Source organism: Corvus hawaiiensis, chromosome 36, assembly GCF_020740725.1.
Source record: "Corvus hawaiiensis isolate bCorHaw1 chromosome 36, bCorHaw1.pri.cur, whole genome shotgun sequence".
Lineage (NCBI taxonomy): Eukaryota > Metazoa > Chordata > Aves > Passeriformes > Corvidae > Corvus > Corvus hawaiiensis.
In genome coordinates, this window is record NC_063248.1 from 1,585,201 (window position 1) to 1,605,053 (window position 19,853).

The following is a 19,853-nucleotide window of genomic DNA, read 5'->3' on the forward strand; positions in this document are numbered from 1 at the left end:
AAACCCCTGGGTTTGTGTGGTTTTCCCCCCCAAAAAATCCTGATTTTTGTCTGTTTTCCCCCCCAAAAAATCCTGATTTTTGTGTGGTTTTCCCCCAAAAAACCCCTGGGTTTGTGTGTTTTCCCCCCTTAAAATTCCTGATATTTGTCTGTTTTCCCCCCAAAAAATCCTCATTTTTGTGTGGTTTTCCCCCCAAAAAATCCTGATTTTTGTGTGTTTTCCCCCCCAAAAAATCCTGATTTTTGTGTGGTTTTCCCCCCAAAAAATCCTGATTTTTGTGTGTTTTCCCCCCCAAAAAATCCTGATTTTTGTGTGGCTTCCCCAAAAAATCCTGGGTTTTATGTGTTTCCCCCCCAAAAAATCCTCATTTTTGTGTGTTTTCCCCCCATAAAATCCCTGGTTTTGTGGTTTTTCCCCCTAAAATCCCGATTTTTGTGTGTTTTCCCTGCCAAAAATCCCTGCTTTGGTGTTTTCCCCAGAATTCCCATTTTTTGTCTCTTTTCCCCCCTAAAAATCCCTGGTTTTGTGTTTTTCCCCCCAAAGTCCCTCTTTTGGCCTGTTTTTCCCCCCAAATTCCCGCTTTTTGTGTTTTTCCCCCCAAATTCCCTCTTTTTGTGTGTTTTTCCCCCTAAAATCCTGCTTTTGGCGTGTTTTTTCCCCCATAAATCCCTGGTTTTGTGGTTTTTTCCCCCCAAAATTCCCAATTTTTGTGTTTTTCCCCCCAAATTCCCTCTTTTGGCCTGTTTTTCCCCCCAAATTCCCTCTTTTTGTGTGTTTTTCCCCCTAAAATCCTTCTTTCAGCGTGTTTTTTCCCCCATAAAATCCCTGGTTTTGTGGTTTTTCCCCCCAAAATTCCCAATTTTCGTGTTTTTCCCCCCAAATTCCCTCTTTTTGTGTGTTTTTCCCCCTAAAATCCTTCTTTCAACGTGTTTTTTCCCCTATAAAATCCCTGGTTTTGTGGTTTTTCCCCCCAAAATTCCCAATTTTCGTGTTTTTCCCCCCAAATTCCCACTTCTTGTGTGTTTTTCCCCCTAAAATCCCGCTTCTGGCGTGTTTTCCCCCAGAACTGTTCAGCATGTCCCTCAACGCCAAGACCAAGGTGCGGGGGCTGCTGGAGATCATCTCCAACGCCGCCGAGTACGAGAACATCCCCATCCGGCACCACGAGGACAACCTGCTGCGGCAGGTGCGCAGCGGGACGGGATCCCTGGGATCCCTGGGATCAATGGGATCTGTGGGATGGGATGGGATCCGTGGGGTGGGAATGGGATCGATGGGATGGGATCCATGGGATCCCTGGGATCAATGGGGTGGGATCCGTGGGATCTGTGGGATGGGATGGGATCTATGGGATGGGAGTGGGATCAATGGGATGGAATGGAAGTGGGATTAATGGGATGGGATCAATGGGATCCATGGGATGGGATGGGATGGGATGGGATGGGATCAATGGGATGGAATGGAAGTGGGATCAATGAGATGGGAATGGGATCCATGGGATGGGATGGGATCAATGGGATGGGAATGGGATCCATGGGATGGGATGGGATCAATGGGATGGGATGGGATGGGATCTATGGGATGGGATGGAAGTGGGATTAATGGGATGGGATCCATGGGATGGGATGGGATCTGTGGGATCCATGGGAGGGGATGGAAATGGGATCCGTGGGATGGGAATGGGATCGATGGGATGGGATGGGATAGAATGGAAATGGGATTAATGGGATGGGATCAATGGGATCCATGGGATGGGATGGGATCAATGGGATGGGATGGGATGGGATGGGATGGGATCAATGGGATGGGATCAATGGGATCCATGGGATGGGATGGGATCAATGGGATGGGATGGGATGGGATCTATGGGATGGGATGGAAGTGGGATTAATGGGATGGGATCCATGGGATGGGATGGGATCTGTGGGATCCATGGGAGGGGATGGAAATGGGATCCGTGGGATGGGATCTGTGGGATGGGAATGGGATCGATGGGATGGGATGGGATCCATGGGATCCGTGGGATGGGATCCGTGGGATGGGATGGGATCCATGGGATGGGAGTGGGATCAATGGGATGGAATGGAAGTGGGGTTAATGGGATGGGATCAATGGGATCCATGGGATGGGATCCATGGGATGGAAATGGGATCAATGGGATGGGATGGGATGGGATCAGTGGGATGGGATCAGTGGGATGGGATGGGATCCATGGGATGGAAATGGGATCGATGGGATGGGATGGGATGGGATGGGATGGGATGGGATCAGTGGGATGGGATGGGATCCATGGGATGGAAATGGGATCAATGGGATGGGATGGGATGGGATGGGATGGGATGGGATGGGATGGGATGGGATGGGATCAATGAGATGGGAATGGGATCAATGGGAATGGGATCAATGGGATGGGATGGGATGGGATCAGTGGGATGGGATGGGATCCATGGGATGGAAATGGGATCAATGGGATGGGATGGGATGGGATGGGATGGAAATGGGATCAATGGGATGGGATGGGATGGGATGGGATGGGATGGGATGGGATGGGATGGGATCAATGAGATGGAAATGGGATCAATGGGAATGGGATCAATGGGATGGGATGGGATCCGTGGGATGGGTTGAGATGTATTGGATGGGATGGAAATGGGATCAATGGGATCAATAGAATCCATGGGATGGGATCAGATCAATGAGATCGATGGGATGGGATGGGATCACTGGGATGAGATGGGATCTGTGGGATCCATGGGAGGGGATGGAAATGGAATCAATGGGATCAATAGAATCCATGGGATGGGATCAGATCAATGAGATCAATGGGATGGGATGGAGATGGGATCAATGAGATGGGAATGGGATCAATGAGATGGGAATGGGATCAATGGGATGGGATGAATTGGATGGGATGGGACCAATGGGATGGGGTGGAGATGGGATCAGTGGGATGGGATCAGTGGGATGGGATCAATGGGATGAATTGGATGGGATCATGGGATGGAAATGGGATCAATGGGATGGAAGTGGGATTGATGGGATGGGATCAATGAGATGGAAATGGGATCGATGGGATGGGATGAAATGAATTGGATGGGATGGAAATGGGATCAATGGGATCCATGGGATGGGATCAGATCAATGCAATCAATGGGATGGGATAGGATCAATGGAATCCATGGGATCAGTGCGATGGAATCAATAGGATCCATGGGATGGGATTGATGGGATGGGATCAGTGGGATCCATGCGATGGGAATGGGATCAATGGGATTGATGGGATGGACTGGGATTGATGGGATGGGACTGGGATTGGGATTGGGATGGATGGGATGGGATTGGGATGGATGGGATGGGGTGGGATGGGATTGTACTGGAATTGGACTGGGATTGGGATGGATGGGATGGGATTGTACTGGGATTGTAATGGGATTGGGATGGATGGGATGGGACTGGGATGGATGGGATGGGATTGTACTGGGACTGGGATGGATGGGTGGCATGGGCACTCAACGATCCTCACCGTGGTCATTCCACGATCCCAAAACGTTCCTCCCCGCGCCGCCCCCGGGACGAAGCTGCTCCGGGGCTCAGGCACTGCTCGGAGCGGTCGAGCCCCAAAGGGTTTCTCCTTGACCCCACAGCTGGCCCAGAAGGTGCCCCACAAACTGACCAACCCCAAATTCAACGACCCCCACGTGAAAACCAACCTGCTGCTGCAGGCCCACCTGTCCCGGATGCAGCTGAGCGCGGAGCTGCAGTCGGACACCGAGGAGATCCTCAGCAAGGTGGGACCCCAGCCCTGAGCACGAGGGATCCCAAATCCATCCCGGGAAAACGGCTGGGATTGGGGCTGGGATTTGGGGGCAGGAAAAGCAGGGCGGGATAATGAGGTGCTCCAGGGATGGCTCCATCCCACGGGGTCAGGGATGGCTCCATCCCACGGGGTCAGGGATTGCTCCATCCCATGGGGTCAGTTCTGTAGGGATTGCTCCATCCCACGGGGTCAGGGATGGCTCCGTCCCACGGGGTCAGGGATGGCTCCGTCCCATGGGGTCAGTTCTGTAGGGATTGCTCCATCCCATGGGGTCAGGGATGGCTCCGTCCCATGGGGTCAGTTCTGTAGGGATTCCATCCCACGGGGTCAGTTCTGTAGGGATTGCTCCATCCCACGGGGTCAGGGATGGCTCCATCCCACGGGGTCAGGGATTGCTCCATCCCATGGGGTCAGGGATGGCTCCATCCCATGGGGTCAGGGATGGCTCCGTCCCATGGGGTCAGGGATGGCTCCATCCCATGGGGTCAGGGATGGCTCCGTCCCATGGGGTCAGTTCTGTAGGGATTCCATCCCATGGGGTCAGTTCTGTAGGGATTGCTCCGCTCCATCCCACGGGGTCAGGGATTGCTCTATCCCACGGGGTCAGGGATGGCTCCGTCCCATGGGGTCAGTTCTGTAGGGATTGCTCCATCCCACGGGGTCAGGGATGGCTCCGTCCCATGGGGTCAGGGATGGCTCCGTCCCATGGGGTCAGTTCTGTAGGGATTGCTCCATCCCACGGGGTCAGGGATGGCTCCGTCCCATGGGGTCAGGGATGGCTCCATCCCACGGGGTCAGTTCTGTAGGGATTGCTCCATCCCACGGGGTCAGGGATGGCTCCATCCCACGGGGTCAGGGATTGCTCCATCCCACGGGGTCAGGGATGGCTCCATCCTATGGGGTCAGGGATGGCTCCATCCCACGGGGTCAGGGATTGCTCCATCCCACGGGGTCAGGGATGGCTCCATCCCACGGGGTCAGGGATGGCTCCATCCCACGGGGTCAGGGATGGCTCCGTCCCATGGGGTCAGTTCTGTAGGGATTGCTCCATCCCACGGGGTCAGGGATGGCTCCATCCCACGGGGTCAGGGATTGCTCCATCCCACGGGGTCAGGGATGGCTCCGTCCCATGGGGTCAGGGATTGCCCTGTCCCATGGGGTCAGTTCTGTAGGGATTCCATCCCACGGGGTCAGGGATTGCTCCATCCCATGGGCTCCATCCCACAGGGTCCCCATTCCTGGCTGTGTCCCTTTCCCTGTCCGTCCCTGTCTGTGTCCCTGTCCCTGAGCATCCCTTTCCATGTCCCTGACCCATCCCTATCCCTGACCATCCCTGTCCATCCCTGTCCGTGTCCATCCCTGTCCGTGTCCATCCCTGTCCGTGTTCCCATGTCCCTGTCCCTGACCATCCCTGTCCCTATCCCTGACCCCCCTGTCCGTGTGTCCGTGTCCCTGACCCCCCTGTCCGTGTGTCCAGGCCATCCGGCTCATCCAGGCCTGTGTGGACGTGCTGTCCAGCAATGGGTGGCTGAGCCCGGCGCTGGCCGCCATGGAGCTGGCCCAGATGGTCACTCAGGCCATGTGGTCCAAGGACTCGTACCTGAAGCAGCTGCCCCACTTCACCTCCGAGCACATCAAGCGCTGCACGGACAAGGTACGGCCCAGGGGACAGCCGGGGACACCCAAGGGACACCCGGGGGGCACCCATGGGGACATCTAGGGGACACTCAGGGGGGCACCCAAGGGACACCCAGGGGGACACTCAGGGACACCCAGGGGACAGTCAGGGGGACACCCAGGGGACACTCAGGGGGGACACCCAGGGACACTCGGGACACTCAGGGGACACCCAGGGGGACACTCAGGGGACACCCAGGGGGACACCCAAGGGACAGTCAGGGGACACTCAGGGGGGCACCCAAGGGACACCCAGGGGACAGCCAGGGGGACACTCAGGGGACACCAAGGGGGACACTCAGGGACACCCAGGGGACACTCAGGGACACCCAGGGGACAGTCAGGGGGACACCCAGGGGACACCCAGGGGACACTCAAGGGACACCTGGGGGACACCCGGGGACACTCAGGGGACAGCCAGGGGACACCCAGGGGGCACCCAAGGGACACCCAGGGGACAGCCAGGGGACACCCAGGGGGCACCCAAGGGACACCCAGGGACACCCAGAGTCACTCGGGGGACACCCAGGGGACACCCAGGGGACAGCCAGGGACACCCATGGGGACACCCAAGGGACACCCAGGATACCCAAAATTATTCCCCCAATTAACGAGATACCCAAAACTATTCCCCCAATTAACGAGATCCCCTTAATTACTTTATCAATTAACGAGATCCCCTTAATTATTTCATCAATTAACGAGATCCCCCCGCGTCCCTCTTCCAATTAACGAGCACCCAATGAGCTCTGCCGAGGGCTTGGGACCCCCAGGTTCTTCCACCAATGAACGAAGATCCCCCGAGTTATCCCCCCCCCCCCAATTAACGAGGCGCTAACGAGCTCCTGGGGGGGGTGGAACTTGGCAGGGCGTGGAGAGCGTGTTCGACATCATGGAGATGGAGGACGAGGAGCGCACGGCGCTGCTGCAGCTGCCCGAGGCGCAGATCGCCGACGTGGCGCGGTTCTGCAACCGCTACCCCAACATCGAGCTGTCCTACGAGGTGGGGGACAGGGACAGCATCCGCAGGTTTGTGTGGGATCACCGGGATCACCGGGATCACTGGGATGGGGATGGGATCATTGGGATGGGATCAGGGTGGTTCTGCAACCGCTACCCCAACATCGAGCTGTCCTACGAGGTGGGGGACAGGGACAGCATCCGCAGGTTTGTGTGGGATCACCGGGATCACCGGGATCACTGGGATGGGGATGGGATCATTGGGATGGGATCAGGGTGGTTCTGCAACCGCTACCCCAACATCGAGCTGTCCTACGAGGTGGGGGACAGGGACAGCATCCGCAGGCGGGTCTGGATCGGGGATGGGATCGGGTGGGATCAGGATGGGATCGGGGTTGTGGATGGGATCAGGGTGGGATCGGGGTTGTGGATGGGATCAGGATGGGAACGGGATGGGATCAGGATGGGATCAGGGTTGTGGATGGGATCGGGATGGGATCAGGATGGGATCAGGGTTGTGGATGGGATCGGGGTGGGATCAGGATGGGATCAGGGTTGTGGATGGGATCGGGGTGGGATCAGGATGGGATCGGGGTTGTGGATTGGATTGGGGTTGTGGATGGGATCAGAATGGGATCAGGATAGGATCAGGATGGGACCAGGGTTGTGGATGGGATCAGGATGGGGTCAGGATGGGATCAGGGTTGTGGATGGGATCAGGATGGGGTCAGGATGGGATTGGGATGGGATCAGGGTTGTGGATGGGATCAGGATGGGATCAGGATGGGATTGGGATGGATCAGGGTTGTGGATGGGATCAGGATGGGATCAGGTTGGGGTCAGGATGGGATTGGATGGTATCAGGTTGTGGATGGGATCAGGATGGGGTCAGGATGGGATCAGGGTGGGATTGGGGTTGTGGATGGGATCAGGGTGGGATCAGGGTGGGATCGGGATGGGATCAGGGTGGGATCAGGGTTGTGGATGGGATCAGGATGGGATCAGGATGCGATCGGGATGGGATTGGGATGGGATCAGGGTGGGATTGGGATGGGATCGAGATGGGATCAGGGTTGTGGATGGGATCAGGGTGGGATCGGGATGGGATCAGGGTTGTGGATGGGATCAGGGTGGGATCCCGCCGTTGCTGACCCCGCGCTCCGTCCCCAGTGGCGGCCCCGTGGTGGTGCTGGTGCAGCTGGAGCGGGAGGAGGAGGTCACCGGGCCGGTCATCGCCCCCCTGTTCCCACAGGTACCGCGGGGCCGGGATGGGGTGGGATGGGATGGGATGGGATGGGATGGGACTGTCCCCAACTCTCAGTGTCCCCGTGTCCCTCTGTCCCTGTGTCCCTGTGCCTGTGTCCCTGTGCCCGTGTCCCTCTGTCCCTGTGCCCGTGTCCCCGTGGCTAACACAGCCTGGGTGACACAGGGCGTGTGGCACCGAGGTGTCCCTGTGCCCAGCCCTGCTGTCACCTGAGATGTCCCTTGAGATGTCCCCATGTCCCTGATGTCCCCTGATGTCCCCTGGTGTCCCCCTGGTGTCCCCATGTCCCCGCAGAAGCGTGAGGAGGGCTGGTGGGTGGCACAGGGTGGGTGGCAGTGCCCCTGATGTCCCTGATGTCCCCGCAGAAGCGTGAGGAGGGCTGGTGGGTGGTGATCGGGGACTCCAAGTCCAACAGCCTCATCTCCATCAAACGCCTGACGCTGCAGCAGAAGGCCAAGGTGGGACGGGGGGGTGGCACTGGGTGGGTGACACCGGGATGGGTGACACCGGGGTGGGTGACACTGGGTGGGTGACACGGGGTGGGTGACACGGGGTGGGTGACACCGGGCTGACATGGGATGGGTGACACTGGATGGGTGACACTGGATGGGTGACACTGGGGTGGGTGACACTGGGGTGGGTGACACTGGATGGGTGACACGGGGTGGGTGACACGGGGTGGGTGACACTGGATGGGTGACACTGGGTGGGTGACACCGGGGTGGGTGACACCGGGATGGGTGACACTGGATGGGTGACACTGGGTGGGTGACAAGGGATGGGTGACACTGGATGGGTGACACTGGGTGGGTGACACCGGATGGGTGACACCGGGATGGGTGACAGCGGGGTGGGTGACATGGGATGGGTGACACTGGATGGGTGACACGGGGTGGGTGACACTGGGTGGGTGACACCGGGGTGGGTGACACCGGGATGGGTGACACCGGGATGGGTGACCCGGGGTGGGTGACACCGGGGGAGGGTGACACTGGATGGGTGACACCGGGATGGGTGACACCGGGATGGGTGACACCGGGGTGGGTGACACCGGGGGAGGGTGACACTGGGGTGGGTGACACTGGGGTGGGTGACACCGGGGGAGGGTGACACCGGATGGGTGACACTGGGTGGGTGACACTGGGTGGGTGACACTGGATGGGTGACACCAGGGTGACACGGGATGGGTGACACTGGGGGTGATAATGAGGGGGTGACACGGGGGGTGTCACCAAGGTGCCACAGCGGGGTGACACTGGGTGGGTGACACCAGGGTGACACTGGGGGTGGTAATGGAGGGGGGGTGACACCGGGGAGGTGACACCAGGGTGAAACCAGGGGTCACACTGGGGGGGGGGGGGGGGGGGGGGGGGGTGACACTGGTGGGTGCCACAGGGAGGGGGTGACACTGGGGGTGACACTGAGGGTGACACGGGGTGGACACAGGGAGGGGGTGACACTGGGGGTGACACTGAGAGTGACACTGGGGGTGACACAGGGGTGCCATGATGGGGGTGACACTGAGGGTGACACTGGGGGTGACACAGGGGTGCCACAGGGAGGGGGTGACACTGAGGGTGACACCGGGGGTGCCATGGCAGGGGTGACACTGGGGGTGACACTGAGGGTGAAACAGGGAGGGGGTGACACTGAGGGTGACACTGGGGTGCCATGGCGGGGGTGACACTGAGGGTGACACTGGGGTGCCATGGCGGGGGTGACACTGAGGGTGACACTGAGGGTGACACAGGGGTGCCATGATGGGGGGTGACACTGGGGGTGACACAGGGGTGCCATGGTGGGGGTGACACTGGGGGTGACACACTGGTGCCATGATGGGGGTGACACTGAGGGTGACACTGAGGGTGACACTGAGGGTGACACTGGGGTGCCATGGCGGGGTGACACCAGGGGTGACACCAGGGGTGACACAGGGGTGCCATGGCAGGGGTGACACTGAGGGTGACACTGGGGGTGACACCGAGGGTGACACTGGGAGGGGGGTGACACTGAGGGTGACACTGAGGGTGACACAGGGGTGCCATGATGAGGGTGACACTGGGGGTGGACACTGGGGTGCCATGGCGGGGTGACACCAGGGGTGACACAGGGGGTGCCATGGCGGGGGTGACACTGAGGGTGACACTGAGGGTGACACAGGGGTGCCATGATGAGGGTGACACTGGGGGTGACACAGGGGTGCCATGGTGGGGGTGACACCGGGGGTGACACAGGGAGGGGGTGACACTGAGGGTGACACTGAGGGTGACATCGGGGGTGCCATGGTGGGGGTGACACCGAGGGTGACACTGAGGGTGACACAGGGGTGCCATGGCAGGGGTGACACTGAGGGTGACACTGGGGGTGACACTGGGGGTGACACTGGGGTGCCCATGGCGGGGGTGACACCGGGGGTGACACAGGGAGGGGGGTGACACTGAGGGTGACACTGAGGGTGACACAGGGGTGCCATGATGAGGGTGACACTGGGGGTGACTCTGGGGTGCCATGGCGGGGTGACACCAGGGGTGACACAGGGGTGCCATGGCGGGGGTGACACTGAGGGTGACACTGAGGGTGACACAGGGGTGCCATGGCGGGGTGACACTGGTGACACAGGGGGTGCACAGGTGCATGATGGGGGTGACACCGGGGGTGACACAGGGAGGGGGTGACCACTGAGGGTGACACTGAGGGTGACACAGGGGGTGCCATGGCGGGGGTGACACCGAGGGTGACACCGAGGTGACACAGGGGTGCCATGGCGGGGGTGACACTGGAGGTGCCACGGGGAGGCTGCCCCGGGCTGGGTGCCACCGAGGGTGCCACAGAGGTGCCATTGAGGTGCCACCGAGGTGCCACCACCACCCCTGCAGGTTGAAGCTGGACTTCGTGGCGCCGGCGGCGGGCACCCAGCACTACACGCTGTACTTCATGAGCGACGCCTACATGGGCTGCGACCAGGAGTACAAGTTCAGCGTGGACGTCAAGGAGGCCGAGAGCGACATGCGACTCCGACTGAGCCCCAAAAAACCCCAACGTGTTGAAAAGTCCCAGGAAAATCCCAGCAGAATCCCAGCAAATCCCACAAGATCCAAAAAAAAACCCCCCAAATATTGAAAAATCCCGGAAAACCCCAGAAAAACCTCGGAAAAATCCCGCAGAATCCCAGCAAATCCCACAAGAATCCAAAAAAAAAAAAACCCCAAAATATTGAAAAATCCCAGAAAAACCCGGAAAAATCCCAGCAGAATCCCAGCAGAATCCCATCAGAATCCCATAAAATCCCAGAAGAAAAAACCCCCACACCCCACAATATCATAAAAATCCCATAAAATCCCATAAAATACTATAAAAATCCCATAAAACCCCCTGAAAATCCCATAAAATGCCCCCAGTCCCCCCTCCCGCGTTCCCGTTGGCTTTCGGGGATGTTTTGTACAGAGCTTTTTTTAGGTTGGAATAAACTTTGGATCCGACTCGGCCTCGGTGCTGTGGGGAGGAAAGGGGCCCCGAATTCCCGGATCCCAACTCCCGGACCCTGAACTCCTGGATCCCAAACATTTGGATCCTTCATTCCTGGATCCCAAATTCCTGGACCCCAAACTTCTGGATCCCAAATACTTTTTGATCCCGAACTTGGCTCCTGGATGCCAAATTCCTGGATCCCAAACATTTGGACCCCAAACTCCCGGATCCCGAACTCCCATATCCCAAACTCCCGGATCCCAGACTCCCAGACCCCAAACATTTGGATCCCAAATTCCTGCACCCCAAACTCCTTCAGGCCCTTGGGGTTCCAGCCGACCCCAAACCCCTGGGGAAGGGAAGAGCCGAGGATTTTCCCAGAAATCGCTGGATTTATTTGGGGCACAAAGTCCCACCTGGATCCATTTGGGGATCCCAAACCCGCCCTGACCCTGATCCTGATGATCCCAATGATCCCGATGATCCCGACCCGCAGCATCCGAATGGGGAGGGAGGGGAGGCTGGGGGACACCTGGGGGGTCCTGGAGGCCACAAAAAGGGTCCTGGGGACACTGGGAGGGTCCCGGAGGACACTGGGAGGGTCCTGGGTGACACTGGGAAGGTCTTGGGGACACTGGGGGGGTCCCGGAGGACATGGGAGGGTCCTGGAGGCCACAAAAAGGGTCCCGGGGGACACTGAGATGTCCTGGGGGACACTGGGAGGGGTCCCAAAGGCCACGGGGGGGTCCTGGGGGACACTGGGAGGACACTGAGATGTCCTGGAGGACGCTGGGAGGGTCCTGGGGAACACGAGCAGGTCCCGGAGCACACCGGGTGGTCTTGGCAAGCATGGGAGGGGTCTTGGATGCCACCGAGAAGTCCTGGAGGCCACTGGATCATCCTGGAAGGCCACGAGAGGCTCCTGGAGGCCACTGGATCATCCTGGAGGCCACGAGAAGCTTCTGGAGGCCACTGGATCATCCTGGAGGCCACAAGAGGCTCCTGGAGGCCACGAGAAGCTTCTGGAGGCCACTGGATCATCCTGGAGGCCACTGGATCATCCTGGAGGCCATGAGAGGCTCCTGGAGGCCACTGGGTCATCCTGGAGGCCACTGGATCATCCTGGAGACACAAGAGGCTCCTGGAGGCCACGAGAGGCTCCTGGAGGCCACTGGATCATCCTGGAGGTGCCCTCAGAGCCCCCTCGGGCCCGCTGGTAGCGCCAGAAGGCGATGTCGCCGTCGTCCCCGCAGGACGCCAGCAGCCCCGGCTCCCGCGGGTGCCAGGCCACGCCGTTGACGTCCTGGGCGTGCGCCCGCGGCACGTGGGCGGCCAGGCTGAAGGTGACCGGGCACCCCGGGGACGCCGGGGTCACCTCCTCGAACACCCGCACGGCGTCGTCGCCGCACGCCGTGGCCACCGCGCCCGTCAGGTGGCACCTGCGGGGACGGTGAGGGCACGGGGGTCAGCGGGCACTGGAGGGGGCACCGGGGTCAGTGGGCACCCAGAGGGGTCACCAGGAGAGGGGAGGGGGTCAGCGGGCACCCGGAGGGGTCACAGGGGTCACCAGGGAGGGGAGGGGGTCCCAGTGAGGTGGCACCTGGAGGGGTCACAGGGAGGGACTGGGACCCCGGTGAGGTGTCCCCAGGTGCCCCCCCAGGTGCCCCCAGATGTTCCCAGATGCCCCCCAGATGCCCCCCAGGTGTCTCCCAGGTGCCCCCCAGGTGTCCCCAGGTGTCCCCAGGTGTCCCCCAGGTGCCCCCCCAGGTGCCCCCAGATGCCCCCCAGGTGCCCCCCAGGTGCCCCCAGATGCCCCCCAGGTGTCCCCCAGGTGCCCCCCAGGTGTCCCCAAGGTGTCCCCAGATGCCCCCAGGTGCCCCCAGGTGCCCCCCAGATGCCCCCCAGGTGTCCCCCAGGTGCCCCCCGGGTGTCCCACTGACCAGCCACGTCGTAGATGGTGCGCCCGTGGTACCCTGACAGGGTGCAGACGCATTTCCAGCTGGGCTCGGAGCGGCTGCACGGCACGCCTGGGACAGGAGGGGACAGGAGGGGACAGAGAGGGGACAGGAGGGGACAGAGAAGGGACAGAGAGGGGACGGAGGGGACAGAGAGGGGACAGGAGGGGACGGAGGGGCCATGTCAGGGACATTGGAGACAGCAGCGCCCTCCCCCTCTCCCCTCCTTCCCTCTCCTCCTCTCTCTCATTTTCCTCTTTTCCTTCGTTTTCTCCTTTCCCTCTCTCTCCCTTTTTCTCCCCTCTCTCCTTTTTCCTTCTCCCTCTTTTTTCCTTCTCCTTCTCCCTCTCTCTCTTTCCTCCTCCCTTTCTTCATTCGCTCTCATTTTCCTCTTCCCTCACCCTTTCCTTTTCCCTTCCCTTCCCCTTTCCCTCTCCCTTTTGTTCCCCTCTCCCCATCCCCATTCCCTGTCCCCTCTCCCCTCTCCCATTCCGTCCCCGTTCTTTGACCCCGTCCCCACTCCCCGGCCCCTCTCCCGTTTTTCCCCATCCCTGTCCCCATTCCCTGTTCCCTCTCCCTCTCCCTGTCCCCATCTCCATTCCCATCCCCTCTGTCCCTCTGTCCCTTGATCCCTCTGTCTCCGTCCCCCTGTCCCTCTGTCCCTCCATCCCTCTGTCCCCTCTGTCCCTCTGTCCCTCCGTCCCCTCTGTCCCTCTGTCCCTCGTCCCCTCCATCCGTCTGTCCCTCCGTCCTCTCACCCTCCTCGTTGCCCTCCTCGAAGCGCTGCCACACGCGCAGGGTCCGGTCATCGCTGCAGGACACCAGGCGCTGGCCGGCGGAGCGCTCCCAGGCCACTGCCCACACGGTGGACTCGTGCCCCTCCAGGGTGGCACAGCACACCCAGTCGTCCTCCTCCTCCCGGTACAGCCGCACCGTGTCGTCGTAGCTGGCACTGGCCAGGAGCTGGGGACGGGGGGGGACACGGGGGGGACACGGGGGGGACACGGGGGGGGCTGAACTCTGCAGTGGGGGCAGCTGGGATGAGACCCCACCAGGGTTTGGGGGGTCCCTGAGGGTCCTTGGGGTCTCTGGGGGCCTCAGGATGGGGTCCTGGCAGGGTTTGGGGTCCCTGGGGGTCTCTGGGGGTCCTTGGGGGTCTCAGGACAGGGCCCTGGCAGGGTTTGGGGTCCCTGAGGGTCTCTGGGGTCTCTGGGGGTCTCAGGATGGGGCCCTGGAAGGGTTTGGGGTCCCTGAGGGTCTCTGGGGGTCCCTGGGGGTCTCAGGATGGGGGTCCTGGCAGGGTTTGGGGGATCCCTGGGGGTCCCTGGGGGTCTCAGGATGGGGCCCTGGCAGGGTTTGGGGTCCCTGAGGTCTCTGGGGGTCTCAGGATGGGGGTCCTGGCAGGGTTTGGGGGATCCCTGGGGGTCTCTGGGGTCTCAGGACGGGGGTCCTGGCAGGGTTTGGGGTCCCTGGGGTCTCTGGGGGTCTCAGGATGGGGGTCCTGGCAGGGTTTGGGGTCCCTGGGGGTCCCTGGGGGTCAGGGGGTCTCTGGGGGTCCCTGGGGGTCTCTGGGGGTCTCAGAACGGGGTCCTGGCAGGGTTTGGGGGGTCCCTGAGGGTCTCAGGGGGTCCCGGGGTGCCCCTCACCTCCTGCTGGGGTGCCACACCACGTGCTTGACGTCCTGCGTGTGGGCGTTGAGGACGCTGACGCACTCGTACTCCCTCCTCTTCGTCCACTGCGGCGGGGCCAGGGGGTCAGCAGGGGTCAGGGGGGTCAGCAGGGGTCAGGGGGGTCAGGGGGGTCAGGGGGGTCAGGGGGGTCAGCAGGGGTCAGGGGGGTCAGGGGGGTCAGGGGGGTCAGCAGGGGTCAGCGGGGTCAGCAGGGTCAGCGGGGTCAGGGGGGTCAGCAGGGTCAGCGAGGTCAGTGGGGTCAGCAGGGTCAGCAGGGTCAGGGGGTCAGGGGGTCAGGGGGGTCAGCGGGGTCAGCAGGGTCAGGGGGGTCAGCGGGGTCAGCAGGGGTCAGCGGGGTCAGGGGGTCAGGGGGTCGGGGGGGGGTCAGTGGGGTCAGCAGGGGTCAGCGGGGTCAGCGGGGTCAGTGGGGTCAGCAGGGGTCAGGGGGAGTCAGCAGGGGTCAGCGGGGTCAGCGGGGTCAGTGGGGTCAGCAGGGGTCAGCGGGGTCAGCGGGGTCAGTGGGGTCAGCGGGGTCAGTGGGGTCAGCAGGGTCAGCAGGGGTCAGCGGGGTCAGTGGGGTCAGCAGGGGTCAGGGGAGTCAGCAGGGGTCAGCGGGGTCAGCGGGGTCAGTGGGGTCAGTGGGGTCAGCGGGGTCAGCGGGGTCAGCAGGGTCAGCAGGGTCAGCAGGGGTCAGGGGTCAGGGAGTCAGCAGGGTCAGGGGGGTCGGGGGGGGTCAGGGGGGTCAGCAGGGGTCAGGGGGGTCAGCAGGGGTCAGCGGGGTCAGCAGGGGTCAGCAGGGTCAGCGGGGTCAGGGGGGTCAGCAGGGGTCAGGGGGGGTCAGCAAGGTCAGCAGGGGTCAGGGGGGTCAGCGGGGGTCAGGGGGTCAGTGGGGTCAGCAGGGGGTCAGCGAGGTCAGCGGGGGTCAGCAGTGACCACCAGTGGTCACCAGTGGCCAGCGCTGGTCAGCAGCGGTCAGTGGGGTCAGAGAGGATCAGAGAGGGTCAGCAGTGGTCAGCAGCAGTCAGCACTGGTCAGTGGGGCCAGCAGTGGCCAGCAGTGATTGGGGGGGCCAGCAGTGGCCAGCAGGGTCAGCAGTGGTTGGGGGGGGTCAGCAGTGGCCAGCAGTGGCCAGCAGGGGTCAGCAGTGGTTGGGGGGGGTCAGCAGCAGTCAGCACTGGTCAGCAGCGGTCAGCAGTGGCCATCACTGTCCAGCACTGTCCATCACTGTCCATCACTGTCCATCACTGGCCAGCACTGTCCAGCAGTGGCCAGCAGTGGCCAGCAGTGGCCAGCAGTGGCCAGCTGTCCGGCCGCTCACCTTCCCACACCCAGACGCTCTTGTCGCGGCTGCAGGTGGCCAGCAGTGACCCCGAGGGGCCCAGGCCACCGCCTTCACCTCGTTCTCGTGGCCCTCCAGAGTGGCCACCACCTGCGGGGGAGGGGCCGTGGGCGGGGGGGGACCCCGAAACCCGCCCGGGGTGGGGGTGAGGGGAATTGGGGGGTCCAGGGGATTTGGGGGATCTGGGGGGAATTTGGGGTGGAATTTGGGGGGGTCTGGAGAGGTCAGGGCAAGGGGGGGGGACCCCAAAACTGCCCGGGCAGGAGGGAGGGGAATTGGGGGGTCCAGGGGGATTTGGGGGGGTCTGGGGGGAATTTGGGGTGGAATTTGGGGCCCTGGGAGAATTTGGGGTGGCCAAGGAGGTGGAGGGACCCCGAAACCCGCCCGGGCAGGGGGGGAGGGGAATTGGGGGGTCCAGGGGGATTTGGGGGGATCTGGGGGGAATTTGGGGGGACCTGGAAGAATTTGGGGGATCTGGGGAGGGGTCAGGGCAAGGGGGGGTCCCCAAAATCTGCCCGGGGTGGGGGGGAGGGGAACTGGGGGGGTCTCGGGGGGGTCGAGCAGAGTTTTGGGGGGTCTGGGGGGAATTTGGGGGTTCTGGGAGAAATTTGGGGGTTCTGGGGGGGGTCAGGCAGAGTTTGGGGGGTCTGGGGGGAATTTGGGGGTTCTGGGGGGGGTCAGGCAGAGTTTGGGGGGTTCTGGGGGTAATTTGGGGGTTCTGGGGGGAATTTGGGGGTCTGGGGGGGTCGGGCAGAGTTTGGGGGGGTCTGGGTGGGGGGAATTTGGGGGTCTGGGGGGGTCGGGCAGAGTTTGGGGGTTCTAGGGGGAATTTGGGGGTCTGGGGGGGTCGGGCAGAGTTTGGGGGGGTCTGGGGGGAATTTGGGGTCTGGGGGGGTCGGGCAGAGTTTTGGGGGGTCTGGGGGAATTTGGGGTGGAATTGGGGGCCCTGGGAGAATTTGGGGTGGCCAAGGAGGTGGAGGGACCCCGAAACCCGCCCGGGCAGGGGGAGGGGAATTGGGGGTCAGGGGGATTTGGGGGGATCTGGGGGGAATTTGGGGGGACCTGGAAGAATTTGGGGGATCTGGGGAGGGGTCAGGGCAAGGGGGGGTCCCCAAAATCTGCCCGGGGTGGGGGGGAGGGGAACTGGGGGGGTCTCGGGGGGGTCGGGCAGAGTTTTGGGGGGTCTGGGGGGAATTTGGGGGTTCTGGGAGAAATTTGGGGGTTCTGGGGGGGGTCAGGCAGAGTTTGGGGGGTCTGGGGGGAATTTGGGGGTTCTGGGGGAATTTGGGGGTCTGAGGGGGGTCAGGCAGAGTTTGGGGGGTTCTGGGGGTAATTTGGGGGTTCTGGGGGGAATTTGGGGGTCTGGGGGGGTCGGGCAGAGTTTGGGGGGGTCTGGGGGGAATTTGGGGGTCTGGGGGGGTCGGGCAGAGTTTGGGGGGTTCTGGGGGGAATTTGGGGGTCTGGGGGTGGTCGGGCAGAGTTTGGGGGGTCTGGGGGGAATTTGGGGGTCTGGGGGGGTCGGGCAGAGTTTGGGGGGGTCTGGGGGGAATTTGGGGTCTGGGGGTGGTCGGGCAGAGTTTTGGGGGGGTCTGGGGGAATTTGGGGGTTCTGGGGGGGTCGGCAGAGTTTGGGGGGGTCTGGGGGGAATTTGGGGGTCTGGGGGGGTCGGGCAGAGTTTGGGGGGGTCTGGGGGAATTTGGGGGTCTGGGGGTGGTCGGGCAGAGTTTTGGGGGGTCTGGGGGGAATTTGGGGGTTCTGGGGGGGGTCGGGCAGAGTTTTGGGGGGTCTGGGGGGAATTTGGGGGTCTGGGGGGGTCGGGCAGAGTTTTGGGGGGTCTGGGGGAATTTGGGGGTCTGGGGTGGTCGGGCAGAGTTTGGGGGGTTCTGGGGACCAAAGGGGGGGTCCCGGGTGGGCAGCGGGGGGAGGGCTCTGACCTCGAAGGCGCCGTCCTGGCGCTTCAGACGCACGTGGTGCCATCGAAGCTGGCCGAGGCCAGGTAGTGGCCACAGGGCGACCAGGCCACCCTGCGCACGGTGCGCTGGTGCCCGTCGGCCAGCACCGCCCGGCACGCCCAGCCCGAGCCTGGCACCGGGGACACCGCGGGGACACCGGGGAGGGGGACACGGGACCCTCTCAGCCCCGCACGCCCCGCTCACCCGCCGAACGACCGGAGCAGCCCGGCCCCGGCCCCGCCCCCGCTCACCCTCCCGGCCCCGGCCCCGATTCCGGTCCCGTTCTCCGCCAGACCCGCCCGGTCCCAGGCCCGGTCCCCGCTCCCCCTCCCGGCCCCACACGCGCACGGTCCCGGTCCCAGTCTCCGTTCACCCTCCCGGTCCCAGCCCCGGTCCCGGTTCCGGTTCCCGCTCACCCTCCTGGTCCCGGTCCCGGTCCCCACTCACTCTCCCGGCCCCACACCCGCACGGTCCCAGCCCCGGTCCCGTTCCCCGCTCACCCTCCTGGTCCCCGCTCACTCTCCCGGTCCCGGTCCCGGTGCCCGCTCACCCTCGCGGCCCCACACCCGCCCGGTCCCGATTCCCGTTCCCCGCTCACCCTCCCGGTCCCGGTCCCGGTCCCGGTCCCGGCCCCAGCCCCGGTCCCGTTCCCCGCTCCCCCTCCCGGTCCCGGTGCCCGCTCACCCTCCCGGCCCCCATCCCGGCCCCGGCCCCGGTCCCCGCTCACCCTCCCGGCCCCGGCCCCGGCCCCGATTCCGGTCCCGTTCTCCGCCAGACCCGCCCGGTCCCAGTCCCGTTCTCCGCTCCCCCTCCCGGTCCCGGTGCCCGCTCACCCTCCCGGCCCCACACCCTCCCGGCCCCCATCCCGGTCCCGGTCCCGTTGCCCGCTCACCCTCCCGGCCCCAGCCCCAGCCCCGGTCCCGGTCCCGGTCCCGGTCCCCGCTCACCCTCCCGGTCCCGTTCCCCCTCCCGGTCCCGGTGCCCGCTCCCCCGGTCCCGGTCCCGGTGCCCGCTCACCCTCGCGGCCCCACACCCTCCCGGCCCCCATCCCGATCCCGGTCCCGGTGCCGCTCCCCCTCCCGGCCCCATCCCGGTGCCGGTCCCGTTCCCCGCTCCCCCTCCCGGCCCCATCCCGGTGCCGGTCCCGTTCCCCGCTCCCCCTCCCGGCCCCATCCCGGTGCCGGTCCCGTTCCCCGCTCACCGTCGCGGCCCCACACGCGCACGGTGCGGTCTCCGCCGCAGGACGCGAGCAGGGCCCCGCCGGGGCTCCAGGCCAGGGCCCAGCAGCGCGACTCGGGGTGCGCGGGGACCCGGCCCAGCAGCGCCAGCGCCTCGGGCATGGCGGCACCGCGGCGGCACCGGAGCCGGAACCGGAACCGCCCGCGCCGGAACCGGAACGGAACCGGAACCGGAACTGCGGCGGCCGGGGCGGGGCCGCTGGGGAGGGCTCGGAGCCGCTGCCGGGCCCGGGCCGGGATCGGGGCGCCTGCGGCCGCTGCCGCTGCTGCCGGGCCGGGATCGGCTGTCCCGGGCCGCTGCCGGGCACGCGGAACCGGTACCGGTTATCCCGGGGCCGCTGCCGGGGGGCTCGGGTCGGTGTCGGGGCGGTTCGGAGCGCCCGGGAGCGGTACCGGGGGTCGGGGGCAGCTCTGGGGGCAGCGCGATCGGGGCGGGGGGACTCGGGCCGGGCTCGGGAGCGCGGCCGGGGAAGCCGGGGAGGGCGTCGGGGGTCCCGGAGCCGGTCCCGGCTA

The 19,853-nt window shown here is 63.6% G+C and overlaps 2 protein-coding genes across 2 annotated transcripts in view; one reads left to right on the plus strand and one right to left on the minus strand.

Moving 5' to 3' along the window:
* SNRNP200 (small nuclear ribonucleoprotein U5 subunit 200) overlaps positions 1-11,060 on the plus strand; it is a 60,238-nt gene extending 49,178 nt beyond the window's left edge. The window contains 8 exon segments of the mRNA XM_048290046.1: positions 1,065-1,186; positions 3,645-3,788; positions 5,295-5,471; positions 6,363-6,523; positions 7,625-7,706; positions 8,084-8,177; positions 10,597-10,826; positions 10,922-11,060. Coding sequence (XP_048146003.1) covers positions 1,065-1,186; positions 3,645-3,788; positions 5,295-5,471; positions 6,363-6,523; positions 7,625-7,706; positions 8,084-8,177; positions 10,597-10,826; positions 10,922-11,053 — 1,142 coding nt within the window. The 3' untranslated portion in view covers positions 11,054-11,060.
* Positions 11,061-11,067: 7 nt separating this feature from the next.
* CIAO1 (cytosolic iron-sulfur assembly component 1) lies at positions 11,068-19,487 on the minus strand. The gene is given in 14 exon segments (XM_048290047.1): positions 11,068-11,890; positions 11,932-12,087; positions 12,269-12,288; positions 12,328-12,625; positions 13,123-13,213; positions 13,900-14,104; positions 14,161-14,176; positions 14,788-14,861; positions 14,863-14,876; positions 16,130-16,189; positions 16,192-16,240; positions 18,085-18,110; positions 18,113-18,232; positions 19,304-19,487. Coding segments are annotated over 14 exon segments (2,091 nt in total). The 5' UTR covers positions 19,443-19,487.
* Between the last annotated feature and the right edge of the window lie 366 nt (positions 19,488-19,853).